The 13,388-nt window shown below is 57.2% G+C and overlaps 1 protein-coding gene across 1 annotated transcript in view; it reads right to left on the reverse strand.

Moving 5' to 3' along the window:
* EPAS1 (endothelial PAS domain protein 1) overlaps nt 1-13,388 on the reverse strand; it is an 80,657-nt gene that overhangs the window by 24,367 nt on the left and 42,902 nt on the right. The window contains exons 2-4 of the mRNA XM_008254453.4: nt 10,690-10,880; nt 2,578-2,729; nt 2,103-2,187 (exon numbers count right to left, since the gene is read on the reverse strand). Coding sequence (XP_008252675.1) covers nt 2,103-2,187; nt 2,578-2,729; nt 10,690-10,880 — 428 coding nt within the window. The remainder of the gene's footprint in view (nt 1-2,102; nt 2,188-2,577; nt 2,730-10,689; nt 10,881-13,388) is intronic.

Genomic DNA, 13,388 nt, shown 5'->3' on the forward strand with positions numbered 1-13,388 from the left:
TACTGGTATGGTCTCCTAACTTGTTAACCTCCAGCTTCTCCCGATTCTGACATCAGCGTATTCTTTCTAAATGTAACTCCCACATCTCCCCAGCCCTGCTCAGATACTCCCATTAGCTCCCCGCGGTCTACAGGCTAAAGCTCAAGGCCCTCTGCCTGGCCTTCAAAGCCTTCCACGGTCCGCCTTGTTGCCTTATCTGCCCGCAGGAAACCACAGTGACCCTTTGCCTCCAGGTCCCGAGTCCACCTTCAGGCCGGCACCCTCGGAGACGAGCTGCTGACTCACCGCGCCTGAGTGCCCTGACAGAGGGACCGACAGATCTAAAGTTCTCCTCAGATACACAGAGCTCACTGGGCTGTGAATCACGGCGCTGGGGTGCTGGAGGGTCCTAGCCCTCGCCTACTCCGATACCGTCAGTTTCCACCAGAGAAGTGAGGTGCTTTGTGCAGGCCTCAAAGTCGAGCTGTGTCTGTGGTCAGCGGCTGCACTGAGACCGAGACCCCCAGGCTAACAGGTTTCTGGACACAAGAAATCAGAGCTTTGGTTTTCTCATGTTTTAAGCACCTGTTGAGGAAGTGATCCAGAAAGTCTGGCAGCCCCTCGCCCACAGAAACAAACACTCTGAACAGTATACACTTTCAGGATATTAAACAGCTCACGGGGTTGCTCTCTGGCCTGGGGGGCCCTGGGAGCCAAGTGGGTCCAGGCCCCTGAGCTGGGGGAGCAGAGGGCCTGGTTGGGAGGCTGTTTCTGGTGGTGGAAGGTGAGGCTGCTGTAATACTGCACCTCGCAGGTACAGACATGGCCTGCAGGTTCACTGTGCGACACGGGAGGTGGTGAGCCACTGACATGTCTGCTTTTGCAGCAAGTGTGGTAATCCACAGCTAGCCCTTCTGTGCTCTCTAGGCTGGGCAGGCACACACGCCACAGCAGGGACAGATGACAGTCACCGACAGAGGAAGTCCAGGTGTGGCCAGTGACAGACCCTCAGGTCCAAAGGGGACTCTGGGAACCACCGGGCCCCACGCCAGTCTCTCGGTAACATCTCCAGCTGTGTCTTGACTTGAATGTGCCCAGTGACAAGCTGTGGAGCCCCACTGTGACTGCAAAGTGCTTTCTGCTCAGGGCGGACCCTCTCATCTACTGGCAGCTGTGAGACCCTCCCCCAGGTAGGAGCTAGCCTGCCAGACCCTTCAAATCCCTTCTCCATCTCACCTGCTTGTCCTAGGCCTCATCCCCAGAGCAGCAGCCTCAGCCCAGGGCCCCCACAGCAGCTGTTCTCTATAGCTGGTCCCAAGCATGCCACTGCCTTTCGTGGTACCCTCCCATGCTGAGTCAGGGTTGCCCTGTAACTTGCTTTAACTAACAAATGGGGTAGAAGTGATGCTATGCCAGTGTCGGGACTGAGTCTTGGGAAGGCCTGGCAGTGTCCACTCTGGGGAGCCCGAGCTGCTGCACAGGAAGTCTGGCCACCCTGAGGACAGTGTGTGCAGGGGCAGAGGCTCTGAGCTTCCACGCAGTGAAGGAGCCACATGGCTGGCCCAGCCCCAGAGCAGATCCCGGGATCCAGCCACTTGCCACAGGCTGCCGATCCAGTCTGGTCCAGCCCCCAGAGGACTGCAGGCCAGCTGACATCACATAGAGCCAAAGATCTGTCCTCAGAACACACAGAAACCTGAATGGGAGGACACTGCTGGTTTTGACCTTACATGTTTAGTGGTTTGTTCTACAGGAACCAACAGCTTTGACAGCTGCCTGAGCATAGGTGAGTTTACTGGTCTGGGCAGAGATGCCTGGCTCCTAGCTGATGCACCCTCCTGGAGATGGCATCCTAGCCCAAAGGCAGGCCCTGGAGTGAGACCCCAGGCCTCCACGCAGCCTGCAGGAGCTGTTTCTGTGCATGGGACCCTCTCGGCACCTGCGGTGTCATCTCATAGACTGCACACCTACAGCAAGGGTGAACCTACAGCTCCAGTGTCAGCAATGTCAGATTCCCGGGTGTCATAATGGCCATCAGCTGTCTTGCCTACACTTGCAAGCAAAGGGAAAGCAGTGTTCCCCTGCAGATGGGGCAAGAAGGAAGGAGACACGCAGGACTTTACCACTTTTGAGAGTCAGGTTCTCTCGGATCTCCTCGTGGTCACAGGGGTGGGTGAAGTCAAAGATGCTGTGCCCTGTCAGCTCCACCTGTTTTGGAAACAAAGTTAGGCTTTGTCACTGCTGATGCCGCAGCAAGAGACTCCAGATCCGGAGCCAGGGAGGATGCATCAGGTCTGCTCACAGATCCAGAGATACCCAGAGGGACGACAGACGAGGCAGGGACATGATTCACGGTGGTGGCTTATAGATCCAGCTGGAGCACTGTCCAGCGGCAACCGGGTACCACTGCCATGGGCAACGCCAAACCCGGTACCAGTGAGCGGGCAGTGTGGTGCCGAGGCTTGTGGCCTGGAGTTAGTGAGGGTCCTGGTGGGCGGGTGCGAGGGGATTGTGACCAGCATCTGCCACAAATTCCTAGCCACTCCTCCCGCCACGGAAACACCTTCCCATTGTGAAATACATGGAGGAGGCTGTCACCTGCGTGAGTCCCATGAACTTGCTGATGTTTTCCGACAGGAAGATCATGTCGCCGTCCTGGGTCACCACGGCAATGAAGCCCTCCAAGGCTTTCAGGTACAAGTTATCCATCTGCTGGTCAGCCTCGGCTTCAGACTCATTTTCCGAGCACACTGGAGAGAGAGGGGGTGGACGGCCTGCGTGAATGTGGTGTTAACACAGACGTGACTGGCATGGACAGGCACCTGGCAGGGAAGGGTCAAGGGCACTGCGTGGACTTCGCTGGAAATACAGTGCCCACTACGTGGCCAAACCCCAGGCCCTGAATGAGGGTACCTTACAGGGGCTTGGCAGTGTCACTGTGGCAGGAAGATCTTAGCTGCTGCTGTACACCTAGCAACACCACTCACTAAGCATGCTTCATTGCCTTCACAGACCTACGAGACAGGTCTGATTCTTACATTCTACAGGGCAGGCTTTGGCCCTGGATGGAAAGGCTGGAGAGCTGGCAAGCCCTGACACTGAATCCAGAAGCCACGCTCAGCCTCTAACAGGCACTGGAGTCAAACACAGACTCTCCTAGAGCAGCCTCCTATCAGGCTGGGACCTTGGCTAAGGAACTTCCTCTTTGCATGTCGGTTTCCTCATTAGCTAAAGGAAATGGCCATTCCTATCTCTTGGGATTGTGGGGATTAAATAACAACATGAAGTGCTGTAGACGGCACCAGCGACTGCCAATTGTCTCTCCCTCTGCCCTCACTAGGTTCACAGCCCAGGCAGGGACCATGCAGGCCCCCGAGATGGAGAGCGAAATAAAAACCCCAGGGCATCACAGCTGGGTGCCCAGGGTGGGAGGCAGATGGCAAGTGCTTTCGGGGTCAGAGGAGTGGGGTCGCCTCCACGTGACCAGAAACAGCCGTTCTGAAGCTGGGGATGTGAGACGGCTCATGGAAGACGACATCTCTGTGGCAGTGAAAGGAGAAGGGCTCTCCAGCCCTGACAGGGCTGAGCCGGCCCTTGACAGCACATGGGGCCCGAGGGAGGAGATCCTAATTCCCAGCCCAGTGGCCTGCAGGGGCTCAGCCCCCAGGCAAAGGAGCAAGGGCATAGCAGGCAGACGAAAGCCCGGCAATCTGGCGATGGCACGCAGGACGGTCAAAACAGAGGCGGCCACTGCACCGGGCAGACTGGACAGGGGCGGTATGGGCAAACCACCACCCAAACCACCCACACTCTGAGAGCCCAGGCCCCTCAAGTACACCTCTGCCATTTGCAGAACGCAGACACTGCTCACCAGCCAGAAACGCCTCGGGGGCCCAGGCTCTGGGTTTTTATCCCGAGACAACAGGATGCATTTCAGCCCCACTTGTATCCTCCTCCTCCATTACTTGACTCCAAACACACCCTTACTTATAAATATTTATATTTGGCTCTCTGGGGTTTAAACCTCAGTAGCAGTATACCCTGCTTGATTTGCAGCACAAGAGATCAGGAAGTGAGGTGTCCTTTGTAAAAGCCAGCACACACTTTAACTAAAGGGAGTCTAGGGAGAGTAAAACGCAGCCAGCTGTACGGGCCACTCGGCCAGGGTGCATGGACACTGGGCAGTGAGGTGCAGGAGCCTTTTTGCAGGGGCGCTGGTTTATTTCATTCTCCTTTTCCTCAAGCTCTAACTTGAAGCTCTAGGCTATCTGCCATTACTCCCGATGAAGAAAAAAAAACCCAGGTTAGGAGATGTTCCTACCAAGGGGTTTTGATGGCACCGCTGGGGACCAGGCATCAGAGTACGGACTGGGGTCACAGCTGCGGATCTTTCTGCACAGGCCCTCAAAGCACAGAGCTGTATCGCCGTGGCCACTCTGTTTTGCTAATGTGACATGGCGCAACCAATTGAGGGAAAGTCTTTGCTCTTCATGCCCTGGCCAGGGCAGTCAGCCCTATGCAGGGGAGGACCCTATGGGAACTGCCTTACACCGCACCTGCAGCTGACCCCTGAGAGGGTCTGTCTCAGCTAACTAGTCAGCCGGACTCACGGAGAAATGCCAGTTCAGGTGTGGGTGATGCAGCTGCCAATGTCAATGTCCTACAGTGGCTGTAGAAGAGACAGTGACTCAGCCCAGAGCCTTCTGAATCACCCGGAGGACTGGCTAACCCCAAGACTGCTGGGCCCAGCAGGGTGGCACGATTTGCAGGGCCGAGAGCAAAGGAAAAATTCAGGACCACTTACGGAAAGATCACACCAAACCTGAGGCCTTCTGAGTGTGGACACGGCTGAGACTGCCCAGGCTACACCCCAGGAAGCCAGGCTGTGGAAGGGCCCTCCCCCGAGAGTGTCCCATTCTGGGGGACCCAGGTGGCCCAAGGCATCTGCCTTCTGAGACGCTTGCACTTGACGTAGATGCTGTTGCTCCCAGGAGCACATGCTGAGACGCCCTGCCTTAACTCAGACTCCCACAAGTGACCCTGACGTTGGCGAAATTAGTCTACTGCAGACTTACTGGGGAGTGGGGAGGAAGAGTTGTGGGCGCCATTTAAACATCACACGCCATCGGTGACCACCTTGTCTAGATGAGCAGAGGCAGTCCTGTGGTTTCTGGTCTATCGAGGGGCAATTTTCTATTTCTTTGATCTCAGTGGTAACATTGACTTCAAAATCTGGAGTAGTCCAAAAACAATCCTATTTGGGCTAACTGGGCCCAGGGGAAATAGTTTTGCTGAACACTTCCTGTTTTTAACAGTTCCAGTACAACCAAACTGGTGTCCACCTGTGCCTAGCACACTTGCTTCCAGGAGGTGGCGAAATCTGCTCTACCAGCCCGTCAGCCCACTTCTGAGAGGGAGGGAGAGGTCTAGCAGGGAAACCGAGTGCCATGGAAGGGAAGTCGCAGAGGCTGCAGGACCAGGAAGCCAGCGGCCAGCCCCAGGGACCACGAGACAGCAGCACTACTTGCTCCCACAGCATCTGCTTATCCTCCAGGGAGCTCCTGGGATCCTGGCTTGGCAATCAGGGTGAATGCTGCACAGCCAGGAGGCAGGGCCTCACCAAGGGGCTCCCATCACCTCCCGACACATTTCTAATGTGCCATTCACATTGGACTAGCCTTAGGTATACGGGAAAATGCACGTACCCTTTCCATAGTTATCCAGCTTCTACTGTGTGTGCGCCCTGGGCTAGGCACAAAACAACCAGTCCCTGTGGTGATAGTGTGCCCTAGGCTAGGCACAAAACAACCAGTCCCTGTGGTGATAGTGGTGGTGGTGGGGGGTGGGGGGTGACAAAGACTGCTGGAAGGTTGCATAATAATCAAGAGTTAAACCCCAGGGCCAGCGCTATGGCATAGTGGGTAAAGCTGCTGCCTGCAGCGCCAGCATCCCAGATGGGAGCCAGTTCGAGTCCCAGCTACTCCACTTCTGATTCAGCTCCCTGCTCATGTGCCTGGGAAAGCAGTGGAGGATGACCCAAGTGCTTTAAAATATTTTCTGTCCAGCACCACGACTCACTAGGCTAATCTTCTGCCTGTGGCGCCGGCACCCCGGGTTCTAGTCCCAGTCAGGGCGCCAGAATCTGTCCTTGTTGCTCCTCTTCCAGTCCAGCTCTCTGCTGTGGCCCAGGAAGGCAGTGGAGGATGGCCCAAGTCCTTGGGCCCTGCACCCCCATGGGAGACCAGGAGGAAGCACCTGGCTCCTGGCTTTGGATCGGTGCAGCATGCTGGCCGTAGCAGCCATTTGGGGGGTGAATCAATGGAAAAGGAAGATCTTTCTCTGTCTCTCTCTCTCTCTCTGTGTCTAACTCTGCCTGTCAAAAAAATAAATAAATAAAAGAAAAAGAAACAAACCCTGAGTGCAGACTACAGTGAGGAGCCCACAGTGGGGCCTCGGCCGGCTGCTGATGGGGTCACTAAGCTGCCCCAGGGTCTAGGTGTCCAAGGCTCGCTTTATGTGAACCAGTGGCCAGCAGCACTCTGCTAAGACGGAATACGCCCCACGTGGAGAGTCCAGGATTCTTCAATGCTCAAAATAGGCCTGGTAAACAGCCTTTGATGACTTTCCACGTCCAGGATATGCGCCGGCCGAGGCTTCGGAGCACTTTTTCCGGAGTATCGCTCATTTCCTTTAGGCAGCACCACCCATGTGGGGCGGGAGGGCATGGGCACAGGAGCTGGGCATCTGGGGTGAGCAGGCAGGCAGGGCAGACGCCTCCCGACTGGGTCCCTGAGACCAGGTGGCTGCCTCCCAGTTCATCCCAGCATGGACCTTTGTCCTCTCTCTTTCCTACTCTGCGAAGTTCAGGGCTGCTCCGGCTCTGCTCAAAGCCTTCCTGGCTCAGCTGTGTCAGGCGGACACTGCTTCGCTATCGTTCTCAACACCATCCCTTTAAGTCCCACCATCAGCAGGCTTGGGCCATGCTCCCACTTTCTGCAGAAGGAGCTGGACCCCATCTGAGTTAGCTGGGCTCCCAGGAAGCCCTGCAGGTCCCCTTTCCGAGATCACTGTGCAATCTCTGATCCTAGCCCCTCTCCCTGTGCCTAGGTCCCGGCACAGGGCTGGGCCAGGGAAACCCTGTCAATGTCCAGTCTTCTGGTTTAATGAAGGGAACAACCTGACCAAGGGTCAGCACCTCCAAGGCAGCAGCTGCTCGCTGCCCCTGATGGCCTCGCATCAATCAGCTTGTTGGCCTCTTTCCAAATAGGAGAGAAAGGCCTTGGTTAGGAGGGGGTTGGGGGAGGGGCTGGGACAAACAGGGGTGTGTGTGTGTGAAACCCCAGGAGAAGAATCTGGAAGCAGGGGCCCTAAGAGGGCGCCAGAAACCACACGTGCCCCGGCCGCCTCCCTCTCCGTGCCCCGCCTTTGCTGCCCGGCAAGGTCACAGCAAGCACTTCACCACGGCTCGCCCCACGTTTTCATGTCTCTCCCTTGCTGGTCTAGCGATCGGGAACTCATAATCTCTGCTGTTAACGCTGATGTTCTCCCCAGGCAAATGCCAGCGACTCCAAAATAAACCTGACATTTCTCTTCAGAAACCTCGCTGGGTGTTGGTCTCCGGCGCTCTCTTGGACAAATCCCATTTCACCGTGTCTGAGCGCCGGGACGCCCACTTTGCCCTGGGCACTGTGCAAGGAGCAGATTCTGCACTTGGGGCCCTTGCTGGCTGCCCCGGCAAGAGGACCGTCAAGTGGGGTTCCCACTGAGGTTCCCGTCAGAGCGAGCCCTGGGCCAGGCCCAGCCGGGACGCTAGTATCACAGGGCTATTGTTTGGCTCTGCTTCCTGCGATACGGATCTCACTCGGCCGCCCAGACCCACAGCCCGGCTTTCTTAGTGCTGAGGCTTCCTCTCCAACATTCCCACACGGAGTGGCCTACTGTGAGAATCAAAGGGCAGCGTGTTACTAAGTAAAGCAGCAGCTTTGCTGAGGCAAAACCTGGTATTTGTTAGCCTTTTGAACGCTGAGGTATGCAACCGGCCATTTCCTATTGCACAGTGCGCCGAGGCTGGCACTCACCTCTGTTGGCAAGGCTTAAGTCAGGACACTGGGGCTGCTGGGCTTGGGAAAGCCGAGGGCAGCTTTGCATTCTGACAGAGACTGCGGACGGGGAGCGTGGCCTCTGGGTTTTCTCGGACAGTGACTTCAAGAAGTCAGTAGGCCTGTTGACGTTGTTTTTGTTTCTAAGCGCTCCCTTGCTCAGTGCAGGTGCAGGCCTCCCTGGTCTCCCATAGCCTCAGCCCTCACACAGCCCTGCAGGCCAAGCACTGGCAGTCCCCTGGGTGCTGATGAGGAGACTTCGGCTCAACCAGCAAGAGAGATTTGTACAAGGTTGCAGAGCAGCCACACTGAGACCCGAAGGCTGCTCCATCTGCCCACCACCCTGCACTTGTATCCATCATGCTGCCCGCACCACACAGAACAAACTACGGGGTGTTTGCTTCCTCCCCCCCCCCCCCCCAAGAGCCTGTCTCACGTAGTTTCTGAAAATTCGTTTCAACAGCCAGTCTGGAGAGCAGGCGGCAGGAGCCTGGGAGAGAAGGCGGAGGAAGGGGGCTCTTGAGCTGCCACCGCCACTTCCCCTCCGCTGTGCTCATCTCCTGACAGCTTGTCCGTCAAGGACACCGGGGCCAGATGGCCAGAAGCAGAACTTTGTGTCCTTTTCCGCCCCTTCTTTCCTTGGGACAGAGAAGCCCAGAGCTGCCATGCTGAGGGCTCTGGGCAGCCCGTGGCCAAGCATGACCGCGGGACAGGCGGTTCGTGTCTATCACTTTCAGCAGCTCCTGAGCCAGGACCTGTGACAGCCCACCGTGAGCCCACTCCACGGGGCTATCTGGCACACGGAGGCCCACTGAGCCGCACGTGTGCCCGGAGGGCTCAGCCTCCCTCCCCGGGGCCACTGAGAAGGAAGAGCAGGCTCGTGTGGGGCTGGGCAGGGCCCGCGGGTGCTGCAGCAGCCACAGGAAGTATAGACACAGCCCTCCGAGCAGGCGAGGACCTTGGGGCCAGCCCCAGCGGCCTCCATTTGCCTTCCCTGCCTTGATCAATGTTCTCCTCTGTCCAGGCCTTCTGACGGCTCCTGCCATTCTCTGTCCATCTCATGCACGTGGATTCAAGAGGACTTGAACTCTAGGTGCAGACGGACCACATGTTCCATGTATGACTCTGAACAACCTGAGCTGATCTGTGAAACAAGGATGAGTGCCCTACATGAGCCAAGGCAGTCGGAAAGACACCCCAGACCCCAGGATTAGCAGGCATGCCTTCGAGGGCCTTCTGCTCACTAAGGAATGGGAGTGCTGGTGACAGAGGCAATGGTTAACCCAAAGGATTTAATATCTAAGAGCAGACTTCCAAGTCCCATAGGAGGGAAGCACAGGACCTGGTCCTGGGTGTCAACCTAGTCATTAGATCCCCTACTGCCTACTCCGTAAAGACGACCCCAGCATTCCCACACGGCGTCTCCAGGAAGACCAGCCCCTTCAAAAGAAGGAGGGACCGAGCACTCTAAGAGTTTCGCAGCCCTCCTTCTACGGGGCAGCAGCCCCAGCCTTGCCCAAGAGGCTGCCAGCCGGCTGTTCCCCCTTTCTGGGGCACCTGTGACCATGACCCTGCGGTGCCCTGCATCCTTGGAAGTATTTATAGAGTGCCTGCTTTTCAGAGACTGCACACCTGGCCTCCATCGGTCTGCAATACAGCCCACCCTGTAACCCCTGGGCCCACAGAGCTGTTGTCTGCTTTGCTCGGAGCGTTCCTCCCATATCCTTCCTGTGCTGCAGAGCCTGGAATAGCACACACTGGCCTGGAGTCCCCCCGCCCAGGGCCGGGCTCCCAGAACAGCCGCCGCGGCACAGGATGGCAGAGTGGGCCCTTCTGCAAGTGCCATGCGCACTCAGGAAAACTGAACGCGGGCCACAGAGCCTCCTGCTCTCTCACCCCTGTGGACACTGCCCACCTGGGATGGGGTGGGGCACCACAGGACTGAGGAACTCAATGAGATTTGTCACTGGGAGACTTCTCGGGCCACCTCTCTGGGGTCAGAACTAACAGGAAATGGTTTGTTGAAGAATGCTCACTCTCTTAGGAAAACAAACAGTGTTTTGTGAACCTGTAGGCTGCAGATCCCAGGGAGGGTGAGAACTCATCTGTGCTCTGGCGGGAGGGGTGGGGGACGATGCTTTACACATGAGTGCAGGGGGGCCATGTCCCAGTCCAGCCACACGGACACCCTGTGCAGCGTCATTAACCCCACATTACGGCTGGAGAAACCCACACTTGGAGCCCAAGTGGCCTCACTAGCTGGTAAGAGGGAGCCCTTTCTCTGCCACGCTGCAGAAGGAGCTGGGAGACAAGACTAAAATGCTGCCCCCGATTCAGGCTACTTGGCCCAGGGGGTCTCCCAATTGGGGGCAATGGAACTGGGAAACCAGCAGAAGCTGTTCTCGCTCCATCCTGGCCTTCGCTCATCCCATGGCTGGGGGTCACCGGCAGAGGCCCCTGCTGGACGGGAGATGCTGGACATGAAGGGACCACTGACCACTAGGGGCATCCCTGTGGGTACAGGTTTTGCAGAGCGGGCTGGACGGGCAGGAAGACCTCTGCCTCTGGTACAACAGGGGCCCCGAGTCGCAACCTGCCAGGGAGGCCTCACCTGAGCTGAGGAGCTTGTGTGTCCGCAGGAAGCTGATGGCCAGCCGCATGATGGAGGCCTTGTCCAGGTGGGAGCTGACGCTGTGCGGCAGGGGCAGCTCGTGGGCCAGCTCGTAGAACACCTCCGTCTCCTTGCTCCGCCGGCACCTCGCCGCATCGCGGGACTTCTCCTTCCTCCTCTCCGAGCTACTCCTAAACAGGGAGCAAGGCAGTCATTCTCTCAGAGGTCACTGTCATATTAGCACCCCCCTGGTCCAGGTAGCCCCCGCCCACAGTGCAGCCAGACCCTCTCCTGGAATTGCGCTGGGAGCCCCGCGCAAGCGGCCGCACAACCGTCAGTGCTGCCTCCACCTGTGCAGCGTCTTCCCAACCGCCCACCGCCTCGCCTGCTCCCACGGGCGCCAGCCTGGGGCCTCCCGTGAGGGGTGCTCAGCAGAGTCATGCTGGTTAGGCTGACTGGCAAGGCCTCAGCCTGGTCCTGGATTACCCGGGGACAGGGTGAGTGTCCGAGGGTGGGCAGGGAAGGCTGAGGAACCCAACAGGGCTGTGTCGAAGGCCCTGTGGTACTGCCTCGCGGCGCTCCCTCTCTGGGGAAGAGACACTCAGAAAGAGCCAGGCCCAGTGCTGGGTCTTACATCCTTCTTGCCCCAGGGAGAGTCTCCACAGTGGACATGGAGAGCGCCCCAGGGGGAACAGCTCCACCCCTCAGTGACACCAGGGAGTGGGCACAGATGCTGTGCAACACGGAGCCGCAGCCCGTCTCCCACTCAGCAGCTGCAGGGAGGGAGAGAGGACACATCCTGCACCTGCCTCCCTCCCTCTGCCCTGTCTTCCCACTTCGTGCCCATTTATTTTGCAGCCTGCTCTCCGGACAGAAGTCAGTATTCTGGGAGTCACAGAATGTGGCGACACCTCTCAAACCCTTCGTGGTTTGGGGTAGAAGCTCTGCTTTGACTTCACGAAGACAGAGGTGCAGCTCCCTGGGCGGGTCCAGGGTGCATACTCGGGCGTCAGCAGGGCCAGGGAGAGCCTTCAGCGGAACTGGGGAAAGGAGGGTCCTCACTCTCCTTGTCTTGTCTCCCTTTTTTCGGTCCTTTCACTCCTGCTTCCCCGTTCCCGGGGCTCCCATGTCACGTGTACCCCTACCCTCCCGGGCCCTGCCCTCAGAGGGGCAGCTTTTCCAGGCAGATCTGTAGTGGGAGCTTCTCTCCTAGTCCCTTCCATTTGCACTGGAGTCCCAACCTCCGTGGGAGACGTAGGGGCAGGTGTGTGGGGTCCCTCAAGTGCGACGGGGACATGGCACACCTTGGTTCAAGAGAACCAGATTTTAAAAGCTGCTGGACTCCATTCTCCAGCACCAACAAAAGTGCCATCAACACATAAGCGGTCACTAGGGGCATCTAGAGGAGCCACAGGCTGTGGCCTCAATGGCAACATCCCCCTGCACGAACCTTCCCTTTGCCACCCCTTCCCTTAGAGGGAAGGGCCAAGGGGGCAGGGAAGAAGACCCAGGTAGGTCTGTGCCTCGTGTAGCTCTGTCTGGCCATGGCGCATGAGAGCTGAGCGCTGCTGAGTCCCTTCAGCCACGTGCCTGCATTGGTGCCCGTCTCTATAATCTCGTCACAGGCCTCTTCACCACACACCATGGCAGGTGCTGCTGGCACAATTTACAGATGCGAAGATGGAGGCCCAGCCAGACTAAGTCATTTGCCCAAGGTCACAAAGCCATCAACCCCCGGAGAGCTCACAGTCAATTAGCAGCCAATATGCAGCAGTCCCACGACACACAGGTGCTCCCTGTTAAGTCCATCCTTATACCCATGTGAGGTGGGTAGTGACTGAGTACCACCCAGGTTAAACTACTTTCCTAGAGCAATCCAGCTACCACTAGTAGCAGAGCTAGAACCCTTCTCTTCCTAGGCCACCAGTCTTTTCATTGCTTACTGTAAGGGGACTGAAGCTTTGGAAAATGATAAAGAAACAGCAACATCCTAACAGTTAGAAAAAAAGAAAGACTGAGGGTTTGGGGCAGACTCTTGGTTTAAAAGTTGCGAGCTCCATTTTAGCTACCTTGTTTTCAGCAGTAGCACCCTGGGACTAACACAGCCTTAATTAGGTTATCTAGTTAACCTTGACACAGTCCAGAGCTATCTGTGTGATGTGGACGCTGGGAGGAACAGGCAGCAATCGGTAACATTGCCATCACCTAATTATCAACAGGGAGGAACAGGAATCATGAACACCAGGTATGAGGACAAGAACCCCACCCCCACCCACACACACACCTGCCCCCAGCCCCTCTGCTGGGGGTGCACACCACTTCCCCTCCACGATTACTTAGTCACAAACAGTGCAGGCGACTGGAAGGGAGCAGTGGCGGCGTCTCAATGATTGGACACTGGTGCATCTCTGGTTTTGGACAGGAAAACACATTCTCTAGGCCCTGATGGCCTCACCTGTGCAATGGGGAACCTCAGATCTTACTTATCAGGGTCAGATGAGATGAAAGGGAAGGCTGGGAGTATTAGAAAGTGCTCTGCCAAAGGTGACGTCACACCAGATATCCATGGCTCCTCCTCTGCCTAACTGGAGCTCTGACCACACCCAGGCTTGACCCAGACTGGGCACAGGGGTGTGCATCAGGCAGGCAGCCCCTGACCCGTTCCTCGTGTCACACCGCTGAATCTTCCGAGGCCAATG

This window comes from Oryctolagus cuniculus, chromosome 2 (genome assembly GCF_964237555.1).
Source record: "Oryctolagus cuniculus chromosome 2, mOryCun1.1, whole genome shotgun sequence".
Taxonomy (NCBI): Eukaryota; Metazoa; Chordata; class Mammalia; order Lagomorpha; family Leporidae; genus Oryctolagus; species Oryctolagus cuniculus.